This window comes from Felis catus, chromosome C2, assembly GCF_018350175.1.
Source record: "Felis catus isolate Fca126 chromosome C2, F.catus_Fca126_mat1.0, whole genome shotgun sequence".
NCBI lineage: Eukaryota > Metazoa > Chordata > Mammalia > Carnivora > Felidae > Felis > Felis catus.
The window spans coordinates 67,084,645-67,097,139 of record NC_058376.1 but is presented as its reverse complement, the minus strand read 5'-3'; the positions used below and the strand labels follow the sequence as shown (position 1 = coordinate 67,097,139).

Genomic DNA, 12,495 nt, shown 5'->3' with positions numbered 1-12,495 from the left:
GGAGATCATGTCACTCTTGATCTTGGGGTTGTGAGTTCAAGCCCCACATTGGGTGTAGAGAGTCCTTAAATAAAGACACTTGAAAAATATGTTTTAAAAGAAGAACTCTGTGGCTTAAAAGCAACAGAAATAATTATTAACTCAAAGTTTCTATGAGTCATAAACTTGGGAACATCTTTGTTGGTGGTCTGGTTTGAGGTTGTAGTAAAGCTGTTGGCTGGGACTATAATTATCTGAAGGGTTGAGTTGCATCTGCTTTTAAGATGACACACACATACTGCCAAGCTGGTACTCAATTCTCCATGTGACCTTCTCCATAGAGCTGTTGTTGTCCTTATGCCATGATGGTTGGCTTTCTCTAGACTAAGTGACATAAGAGAGCAAAATGGAAGCTGCAACATCTTTTAGGAGCTAGCCTTGGTATTTTAGTTGTTTTGGGTGAGTGGCTAACTTGGTCCCTCTTACACCAGTCTTGTTGGAAACAGAAGTCTCTTGACCATTATTTCTTTCATAGTTTTTATGCTTCATGCTGTATTTTTTCTTTTCATGGTACTTCAATTATGTATATGTTTGGCATTTTAGGGTGTAGAATCTATTATTTTACGCTGAAGAACATTGATATTTTATCAGTTAGGTTGGCTGAACTCAAACTCTAAACTTTGTCTTCCTATAGTGGACAGTAACTCAAATCTCTGTTCAGTTTAGACTTTTAACTGGCTGCTTAGAGTCATCCCATACTTGCATAGATTAGAGGTCAGCTAGATATTTGAACAGATTTATATGGAGAATTTTGGGTTTTCCTTCTCTGGATCTCATTTCTGGACTTTCTCCATTCATTTTATACCTCCTGTAATTATTCTGAGCTCTTTTTCAAATTCTGTCAATTAATAAACTCCAGGCTTTTATCCAAGTTTTTAGTTACCCTCTTTCAGTTGTTTCTCCTTTCTTTTGGTCACTCTCCATTTCCTTCAACTATTTTGTCTAGAGTTAATATTACATAGGAGGATTTGTTTCAATGAAAGTTTTATGACACTATTTTAAAAAAGTTTCTGCTTCATCTGTTTTAGTGAGGCCTTCCCTAATTTTGCTATCTGAAAATTGCAGAACCAGCCATCCCCTCCTGGTGCTTCATTTTTGTTCACAGTTCTTATCATCAGTTGATATGGAATGCATTCTAACATTTGTTTTCTGTTTTCTCCAACTAAAATGTAAGCTCTTAGAAAGCAGATGTATTTCTCTCTTGTTCAGTGCTATTTCTTCACTTCCTAGGACAGATCAGTTTAGTGGTTAATAAATATTTCTGTATGCATGAATGAATCAATGTATTAATTTATTTCTTTTTCTATATCCTTGTTTAGTGCCCGAAAGGCCGTGGATGAGGAAGAGGAAGCAGTTGAAGAACGTCGGAATATGCGAAATATTTGGGTGACTGGCAGAAAAGGTTTAACTGAAAGGGAAGCAGCAGCCCTTATAGTAGAAGAAGCCAAAAGGATTCTGCAGCAGGATTTAGCTGAAATGGGAGTGCAATGGAATCCATATTCCCTTTTAAATTCTAATACACACTCATTGACCAGCAGTGAGCCAGAAGTAAAGGAACAGAAACTTACACCCCAAACTAAGAGATCTTGTAAAAGATTAATATCAAAGAAAAAAAGTAACTCAGTGTTTAATGATTCTTTTGCTAAGCATTCACCAACTACAGTGCAAGATTTATTTAAATGTGGAGAGAATAGAAATTCCTTTTATTACAAGTTACAGAATGGGAATCAAGAATCCCAAGTACATTCCATTTCCAGAGCAAGAAAACGGGCTTCTTTGAACAGAAGCAAAGAAAAGCTAGTAACCTCTCTGAATGAGGGGAAAAAAAGCACTAAGAATGTTGTTCAAACTCTCTTATTTGAGAAAACAAAAAAAGAATCTTTGAGTTTCAGTTCAGAAAAGATGAGTACTGCCTCTCGATCTTGGAAACGTGGTAAGCATCTAACACAATCCAGAGATAGTAGCCCTGTGAAAGACACTGGGATGTATAGAATTGATTTACAGGAACAAACTATGTCTAATCCTGCTTATTGTGAAGACTCAATTACCTTAGATGAGAAGAATATGGAATTTAGAAGTCCAGAGACGTTTGCTAAAAATGTATCTTGCTGTGCTGAGGGAAAATATAGCAAAGCATCATTCTCATCACAAACAGAACAAAGTTCAAAGAACAAAACAAAAACTAACAATATTCTTGTGGAACATTTTATCACAGAATCCCAGAGTAAAAAAGTGACTTGTCATCCCACTAGTACAGTTAGTGAAAACGGAAGAGCACTAGCTTTTGTTGAGTCAGAAAAAATAAACAAAGTACTGATGATACAAAGTGATTCAAAAACCCAGAATGTTTGTGTAAAACACCATGACACCCATTCAATTAACCAGTGTGCAGAAAAACAGTCTGATAAACAAACAAACTCTTATACCAAACAGAAAAAAATATTAGAGAGACAAATGTCCTGTGAGACAGGCAGTAGTTATATGAATAAAGACTCAAATGGCATTATCAAGTGTGGAATTATGAAGTTTAATGGTGAGGAAAATAAATCAAATAATTTTCAGGTATCAGGAGATAATATAAACAGCACTGAGATACTCAGTAGAATACATCCCCCAACTGGAGCATTTGGTAAATCAGGAGGCCAGCATGAGGAGTTTCTAAATCCCTCTAAAATACAAGAAAAAACGGAAGCTTATGCAGCAAACAAAACTAAAAATAATTGTGCTTCTGACTTAGGTTTAGTTCTTTGTGAATTTGAAGATAGTTTGTACCTGGATACTCAGTCAGAGAAAATTATACAACAGATGGCAACTGAAAATGCCAAACAAGAAGGAGCAAAGGATGCCAACCTGGCAACAGAGACCATGCCGAAGAGTTTAGACAAACAGAGCTCGGTGATCTCTTTTCAGAATGAGATTCATATTACTTTTCCTGGTGAACAACATTCTCCAGGAGTGACAAATATAGATCATTTGGAGGATAAGACTGTAGATACTGTGAAACAAAGCACCAGTTCACATGGAGTTGATGTCCTGACTCCAGAAAGCTCAATTTTTCATTCTCCAATACTCCTGAGGGAAAATGGCCCTTGTTTTAAAAGGAATGAACTTTCTGTCACTGACTCTCAATTAAATAGTTTTCTTCAAGGTTATCAAACACAAGAAGCTTTGAAACCAGTTATACTACCGCCTCCCACTGGTGTAGAAGTAGAATGTCTACCAGCTCCTGAAACAAGTTTGAATTTGAGTGATAGCTTACTATTTGACAGTTTCAGTGAAGATTACCTAGTGAAAGAACAACCACCTGATACACAAGCAAAAGAACCCCTTTCTTCTGAACTAATGTCAAACTGTTTCAGTCATTCTCTGTGTCTACAAGCAGAGGGCCAACTTAGAAAATCAAATATGAATGAGAATCAAGATAATCAGCAACAGTTGACTTGTTTCAGTGAGGAGTCTCTTATATTTTCAGAGTTGGATTCTGCTCAGATGGTTGAAGCTTTGGACAATGTAGATATATTTCCTGTCCAAGAGAAACATAATACCGCAGTGTCTCTTACAGCATTAGAACTAAGTGATCCAGGGACTGTCAATAATGATTATTCACAAAGAGAAATAATTGGAAGAGATAAAGATGAAAAGTCTCAAAAATCCAAATTAACTGAGATAGGGCAAAATAAATCGCTCATATGGTCAGGGGCATCATTTGATTTAAGTCCAGGATTGCAAAGAATTTTAGATGAAGTGTCCAGTCCTCTAGAAAATGAAAAGCAAAAATTAGCCACTACAAACTTGTCTAGTTTAAAAGGGGAAAATATGGAGTTAAATGGCAAACAAGTGATTTCAAATTTGGAGCCAAATCAAGTTCCGGGAATTTCATTTTTCCCTAATGTTGAAATAAAGAGCAAGATTGGAGCACTGGAGAACGGTGCCCTTCATGGTGAAACCTCATCCCTCTTGCCTTGGAAAGAGAGCTGTATAGTTGATGATAACGGACTCATTCCTCCTACACCCATCCCAGCATCTGCTTCTAAGCTAGTGGTTCCAAGTATTCTTGGAACATCTTCTGTAAAACTCCAGAAAATGCATAGTGTTTTACAGCTTGGTAAAAGTTACTCATTTGGCTCATCTTCAGATATTAAAAACCAAGATTTAAGTTCAGAGAGCAGAGATGGTTTAAAAAAGGATAGACCTATTAGAGACACTAGTTTTTCACTGCAGTTGTCACAGGATGGATCGCAGTTAACTGCAGCCTCATGCAGCCCAGAAAGCTTGGCCATAATTGATGTAGCAAGTGACCAAATTCTCTTTCAAACATTCATTAAGGAGTGGCAGTGCAAAAAGAGATTTTCCATCTCACTGGCTTGTGAAAAGATCAGTAATTTGAGGTCTTCTAAAAATGCTGCTATTGGTGGTAGGTTTAAGCAAGGTAAGAATTTTTTCTTTAATTTTTCATATTTTCATGTATATATGTAAAATAGTGAATTGGGATGAATGTACTAAATTTATTCCAATTTAATTAAAATTTCTTCTATATGGGTTTACCTGTAGAGCAGCTTATTGTTCAGTGCAACTAGATTAATAATAGTTGCCATCTGGTATAAGTGATGGGCGACTCCAGGGTGTGAGAACTGAGCACTGAGAAAAAAGGTCAAGCTGGGATACTGAAATAATGCAGACCTCTAAGGCACTACTTATTACTGTGGCCCTGATCCGCTGTTATAGCTCTGGTCTAATCAGGCCTGTGTCTGCGTCTTTTCTTCAAAAGCCAGAAATCCCTAAACAGCCTTGCCACAGGAGCTCCCCACACTAGGTGGTCCAAAGGGAGTTCTATAGCAGTCTTGTCTCTCAGGACATGGACATAGTAGCCAAGCTTATTGCTGCTGCAGCCATCCCAGTTGTTGTGGCTGGTACATGGGCCAGCACTGGGATAGTTTTTGGCAGCTTGATCATTGGGTATATCAGGAACCTGGCTCTCAAACAGCAGCATTTCTTCAGTTCTGTTCTGGGTTTTGCCATGTGTCAGGCCATGGCGCTAATTGTTGCCTTTCTTATTCTTTTCACTTTACGAGGCTTCATGGAGGTCATCTACCTGTCTCTGCTGCTTCAACTCCAGCCCATATCTGGTGCTGGAGTGTGCTAAGCTTTACCATTAAATGCAATGTTTCTTTTAAAAAATCATATAAATATGTATATTTAATACATAATATAATATTTTATATAACATATAAATGTTAGAATATAAGTTTGTAAAAATGAATATATTTTGAATATGGATCACCATTTTTGGTATCTCATTTTTTATTAATCATCAGTGCTTATGAATTATTTTCTATTAAATTAATTAAAATAATTAATTTGTATTATATAATTTACTTATATAATCACAAAAGTACATAGAAAATTGGCACTATATTTTTAACAATGTATACTGTTAACTGTATTTTTCAATACTTACCTCAAGTAGACTTATAACCTTTGCTGATATTCATGAATTCTATACCAAAATGTTGATCCCAAATCCTCACAGAGCCCTTCCACATTTTAAGAGAATTGAACCAAATAATGCCATGCATGTATATTCCTGTCTTACTTCATGACAGTAAGGATTCTGTATCTTGGGGAATAGCTGTAGTCAGCTTGACGACCTGCTGTAGAAATCAAAGATTTGATCAGATTTCTTAAATCTCTGTATTTATGAATGAATTTGTTCATAAAAGTTTGAGTATTTGTCTGATCTTCAATTCATGGAACACATGTTTTTCTTTTTAATTTTTTTTATTTGAGTATAATTGACAATCAATGTTATATTAGTTTTAGGTGTACAACATAATGATATGAGAAGTTTATACATTATACTATGTTTACCATGAGTATAGCTACCATCTGTCCCCATACATTGCTATTACAATATCATTGACTATATATATTCTTTATGCTGTGCCTTTTATTCCCATGACTTACTCATTACATAACTAGAAGCCTGTATCTCCCATTCTCTTTAGCCATTTTGCCCAACCCCCCACCTCCCCTTCCTTCTAGTAACCATCAGTTTGTTCTCTGTATTTATAGGTCTGATTCTGCTTGTTTGTTTATTCATTTATGTGTTTTTGTTTTAGATTCTATTTATGAAATAATATGGTATTTGCCTTTCTCAGTCTGACTTATTTCACTTAGTGTAATACCCTGTAGGTCCATCCATGTTTCAGATGGCAAGTTCTCATCCCTTTTTATGGCACCATAATATTTCATTATATATGTATACCACATCTTCCTATTCATTTGTCTGTAGATGAACACTTAGGTCATGGAGCAAATGTGTTAATGACAAGTTTTATATATGTTTTGTGTTGACTAGTACTTTACATTTTTCATTCAACAAATATAAAATTGAGCACATTCTTTGAGCAGTTAGAGGGGTAAAATTGTTCACTTAAATTTAACAACTGTGTGCCAGTTATAAGACTGGTTCTTGACCTGTATTTGTAAAGTTGGAGATCCATTATTTCAGAAAAAATGTTGACTCTGGATACAAAATTATACCTGATTCTTCACCAAGAAGTAAGATACTTGATTTTTTTGAAGTTTCTTAGTGTTAAGAATTTCTGAGTTCAGGAGTGCCTATGTTGGCTCAGTCAGTTGAGTGTCTGACTTCGGCTCAGGTCATGATCTCACACCTCATGGGTTTGAGCCCTGTGTTGGGCTCTGTGCTGACGTCTCAGAGCCTGGAGCCCGCTGCAGATTCTGTGTCTCTGTCTCTCTCTCTCAAAAATAAACATTTAAAAAGAAAAAAAGAATTGCTGAGTTCACTACAAAATTTTTATAGTATACCAGTGGTCTTTATTTGTTTCAGTTATAGCAATTCAAAATGTAGCTTTAAAAAATTTAGTTAATACCCACTTTAGTTATTATTATAGATATATTTTAAGATATCTTTGATAAATTTTTCAAAGTGACAGTTATCTTAATTGATGGGAAGCCTAGAAGGATCTTGCATATACCTTAAAAAGACCATCCAAATAATGCATATTATGGGGATCTGGAAATTTTGCCAATCAAATAGTTTTTTTTATCATTATCATTGTTTTAACATTCAGTTTAATGGCTTTATTTTGAGATTTTTAACTATTTCACTTTTGATTTATTTAGTTAGCCTACCTCAGGAAACCCCTATTAGAGATGATGGAGTTCCTGTTAAAGGTTGTGATGACATCTTGGTGGTTGGTCTGGCAGTGTGCTGGGGTGGAAGAGATGCCTATTATTTTTCACTGCAGAAGGAACAAAAGCATCCTGGTAAGTAATCACTATTTGATTAAGTCACCATATAATTTTTAAGATAATTTCTATTAGGATAGTGCCTTTTTTGTTGAGAATAATTTCCTGATATTTACCTAGAATTTATTTTTAGGATTAAAAAAATGGGGGGGGGGGAAGTGGCACATGTGTACATTATTTAATATATTCATTAGAATGAATGTCTTAAGTACTATTCTTACTCCCCTCTACCTATCACATAGGCTACTAATACTATCTTTTCTTCTTGGAGGTAGTGGAGTGGAGCCTTAGGGACTCCCTGGATATCTTAGGGGATTGCTCTGAAGATTGGATCATACCAGTTTTTTTTCAGACTTTTTTCCTGTCATTGACTGTGTCTGGAACTTATCTAGTGACACTGATAAGCTGAACATATACAATAGTTGAATCATACAGCCTTTGTAGAAGTCTTTGGAATAGAGAGGATATGATCTAGAAATACCTTGTGATCTGATTACAGTTGCTGCATTACGTACCTGACATAATTGGTTTTAGACAGGAGCAAAATTAGTAAGTAAACATTTTAATTTTTTTTTTCAACGTTTATTTATTTTTGGGACAGAGAGAGACAGAGCATGAACGGGGGAGGGGCAGAGAGAGAGAGACACACAGAATCTGAAACAGGCTCCAGGCTCTGAGCCATCAGCCCAGAGCCTGACGCGGGCTCGAACTCCCGGACCGCGAGATCGTGACCTGGCTGAAGTCGGACACTTAACCGACTGCGCCACCCAGGCGCCCCATAAGTAAACATTTTAAAGAATGCCATACAATGTATGTGTTCCTGAGTAAGCATGAAATTTTTTTCAGTTGTTTTGAGGGAAAATGTGTTATGTTGAGTACTTTTTTTTTTTTTTAAGATGTAACACTATACGTTCATACTAAACCTTTTTAAGGAGTTCATTTAAAATTCATTTCAAAACACCCTTTTCTGTCTTTAACTCCTTATTCTGGGAAATGTAAATTTATTTTTAGAAATCTTCATATTTAGAATTGTCTCCCACCTAATTAAATAGAACAATATAAATTACATAGCATAAGCCTTAATTTTTAGAATATGAAGCTTCGTGCTTGATTCGGCAGCATACACACTAGAATATGAAGCACTTCATCTATATGGTCAACATAACCTGAATAAGGTCATGCTGAGTTATTGGTTACATGGAAGTAAACCCTTAGATTTCTGAGTCTTTTTTCAGTCTTTTTATTAAAGATTGCTGCTTCAAATGAATGCATGTAATTTTTGCCTTAAGCCTTTTTGTTTGTTTGTTTTTTAAAGAAATTAGTTCCAGTTTGGTCCCACCTTCTCTGGATCCAAGCCTGACTGTGAAAGACAGAATGTGGTATCTTCTGTCTTGCTTTCAAGAGGAATCTGATAAAGAACGTTCTATTATCATCTATGACTTCATCCAGAGCTATAAAATTCTTCTTCTGTCTTGTGGTATCTCCTTGGAACAAAGTTATGAAGATCCTAAGGTTTCATGTCTTATTTAATTTTTACTATACTTAAAAAAACTTTTTTAATGTGTAGTGTTAATTCTTAAATGACTTGGTATTTATTTAACTCCAACAATGAAGCTTACATTTTTCAGAGTAGTCATTCCTTTATCCAGTAATCTCATCCACCCAGAACAGAATGTTAGGCACCAAAATACCTCTATGTAGATAAAAACAGTGATTCCACAAATTCTAAGCACTAAAATTCATATCTTTCCTCAGAGATTTAAAAAAATTTTATTTTGGTTATGTTTTAAGTTTTCTGTCTCATAGTAAATTAGAAATGAAGTGAGAATTGTCAGATTTAAATATATGGTAGCAGGTTGTTTCAGATGTCCATGAGTATAGAGGCAGAAAATAGGAAAAATGTGTAAATAATAAGCCATCTAAAAGGACAACATTTAGGGCCATTTAGCATAGGGGCAAATCACCTTATTAGCCTCTGTGAACTTTGCTTATAATAATAGCAAAGCATGATATGCTTTTCATAATGATGACTCTGAGTTATCAAGGAAAGGGTAACTTACATTATTATAACATAAACAGTATAATGCATTTTCATATGACATTTATTTACAGTATCATAGCTTTCAAAGGAATATCATTTTCCCCCTATTGATACTGAATACATGAAGTGTATAGAATATTAATTTTGAATTGATATATGATACTACTTGATTGTTATTAGCAATATAATCAATAATAGGATAAATCAATAGGATAAATTTCTTAGTTTCTTTAGCTTTTTTAGGGAAAGATTTTCAAAGGCAATATCAAATAAACTGAAGATACTGGCCTTTTCTGCAGTTCAGGCTGGGCTTGGTTTACATGTGATAAATTCCATGTAGTTTTTAAACTGACATTTCTTGGATATAAAAAGTTGTCACTTAATTTTGATGTTCCAGAGTCCAAAAGGAGAATATGGGTAATATGAGCTTCTCATTAAAACTACTGTAGCATCTCAGATGTATTGTAGTACTTTTTACATAAACTATTTGAAAGATTCCACAATCAGTTTTGTCAGTCACAACACTTTTGATGTAAGAAGATAAACTATTAATTTTTTTTTAAATTTTTTTTAAATGTTTATTTATTTTTGAGACAGAGAGAGACAGCATGAGCAGAGGAGGGGGGAGAGAGAGAGAGACGGAGACACAGAATCTGAAGCAGGCTCTGGGCTCTGAGCTGTCAGCGCAGAGCCCGACGTGGGGCTCGAACTCACGAGCTGTGAGATCGCGACCTGAGCTGAAGTCGGACGCCCAACCGACCGAGCCACCCAGGCGCCCCTAAACTATTAATTTTAAAAAGCTCGCTTTTATAAGAAACATTTGCCAACTTTTACATCAAACTACCGTATTTGATATTCTCTAAAAGGTTTCTGTTCACCAGTTTCTAATGTGGATGGCAGGATATGAAAATGTCTCCCAGCTTTGCAGGCTTACCAGGTTCCAAAAGTAAGAGTGGTGTCAGCAATATATGACTTCACCCTTTCAGGTATCTGACATAATCAAACTAAAAGACAATATCATTTCTTGCTTGGAGCGGCTTTTAAGATGTTAATATTGGATTTTCCTCCTTACAAAGCCCATTTATTCATTTACTTAGCCATAACTACTATTTTTCCTTCAATGCTTTAACCTTTATGTTACAATTCCTAAGGGCCTGATGGGGCAGGATGTGCCTTCACCCCTTTTGGAATAGTTACAGTTTCTTGCTTAGGAATCATTCATTTCCAGCCCTTATACCCGTAGTCCTGGTCCTGTGACCCCTATTATCAGCTAAGAGGAAAAAAGTTGAGGTGATGTGGGAAAGAAAGTATGTTAGCACCTTCCCCCCGCCCCCCGCCTTAGTTCCTCAGATCCAAACAGACAAATATATCCAGTGGGGACTCCTTTAGCCCCACTCATGTTCATGTTGAGTGTGAGCATATACTCACATACCATGAAGGCATAAAAGCCATCTCTTCCTGCTTTTCTCTTCCCCCATTTACGACAACCAATGTTTTAATTGCCTATTTCAGTTCTCTGTCAAACTAGTACTGAGGAGGATATCTCTTTGCCCATCGTTGAACATTATGGGCTGTAAAGTGTGTTCTTTAGTCTGAAGAAATAACAGTCAGCCATTCAAACTGGTGCAATTTCTTCTTCTGTTCTTTTAATAGTACCCAGAGCATTTGCCCCTACAATCAGGTAAGCAAAGCACAGTCCAGAGTCAATGTCTGTTCCTATTGGACTCATTTGTAGCCCTCCAAGGCTACTAGCATTAATTTCACCTGCCAGCTATATTCATGACCTTCCTAACAGGGAATCTGCTAAATAACCATCTGCAGTCTTGGTCCCTCTTGTTGGCAGATAGAATAGTTTGTTTTGGCACTCTGTGCCTCAGAGGGTGCAAGAGGGAAATGTCTAGATTCAGCCCATCTCTGCATTGCTGCAGTGAACCAGGCCCACTCACTTCACAGATCCAGGTGTCCATCTTCCAGGGTCATACAGGGACATTGGCTTGATGATTCTAGTCACCTTCCTAGCCTAGAAGGGAATTCTTCTGAAAGGCATTAATGTGTCCTATTTTGATGCACCCCTTCAAATTTCTATAAGGACTGTGTCCCAGAAGAGGACCCTTCTTTAGTAGGCCATGTGTCCATTGCCTTCCTGACTGACATTTTGGCAAAGTTATTGGGCATTATTTATGAGCCAGTGAAAACCCAAACAGAGCTTTTCCCTAGCTCTGTTCAATTCTTTCATCACTGCTAGGAAAACAACATGCAATTCAGCACACCAGGATGATATTTTCTATCTTCTTTAATTAGAATGATGGCCTTCCAAAGCAGGATATTGTCCATTCACTTCGGAACTGCCATCCACAAACCTAGCAGCTCTTTATCAGTCAGTCAAGGACTGTTTCTAGAGCACTGTCCAAGTGACAATGGAATCCAGCAGCTCCTCCTCACACAATTCCAGAGTCAAGCCGAGGAGAAAAGAGGCTCCCTGCTCTTGAGTATCTCTTCTTTTCATTCCCCAGGCAGCAGGATCCTGTATAAACTGTTTCCATTTTATTATGGAACTCTACTGGGCACTGCCATCTCCATTAGAGCAGTTCTCGGATATCACCCAACACTTTGTGGGTAATTCAGGTTTCAGGATCGTATTATATCCTTTAGTAATAGAAATAGCGTCAATTAATAATGTCAGATAAGAAGGCAATAAATACCCTCAAATGGAAATTCTCTTGTTTAAAGTCCCAGTAGTCATTGTCATGAGATGCTCACAAGCTCTGCCATTAGCCCCAGTCTCCACATAGGGCAATTGCACAGTTTGTCTTTACCAGCACTTGAGCTTTATTCCACACTGTGCGGGATTAGGCAATCTTACTGGTTCTCACTGAGCATGTTATTTAACATTGCTTGAAGAGTGAATTTAGATGCCTTCTGTTTTACAATACTCATTATGGGACATGTTCCCCTGTTTGACATAATGTCCATTCCCAAAATGCAATCAGGTAAGGACCCAACCACCTCATCTAAAGCCATTTCAAACATACCAGTTCTCCTACAGACTTTTTCCTTAATTCCATCAACCCTTACATTTCTAATCATAACCTCCATTAGGACTTCATCAAAAGGCTTTGGTTTTACAAAACTAGGTAGGG

At 36.6% G+C, this 12,495-nt stretch overlaps 1 protein-coding gene and 1 pseudogene across 6 annotated transcripts in view; both read left to right on the top strand.

Annotated features, from left to right (window-relative positions):
- Positions 1–12,495, top strand: part of POLQ (DNA polymerase theta) — a 156,973-nt gene that overhangs the window by 100,136 nt on the left and 44,342 nt on the right. For all 6 annotated transcript variants that reach the window (XM_045037000.1, XM_045036999.1, XM_045037002.1 and 3 more), the window contains 3 exons: positions 1,359–4,468; positions 7,189–7,332; positions 8,630–8,826. In XM_045037000.1, coding sequence (XP_044892935.1) covers positions 1,359–4,468; positions 7,189–7,332; positions 8,630–8,826 — 3,451 coding nt within the window. The remainder of the gene's footprint in view (positions 1–1,358; positions 4,469–7,188; positions 7,333–8,629; positions 8,827–12,495) is intronic.
- LOC123379967 lies at positions 4,476–6,014 on the top strand (annotated as a pseudogene).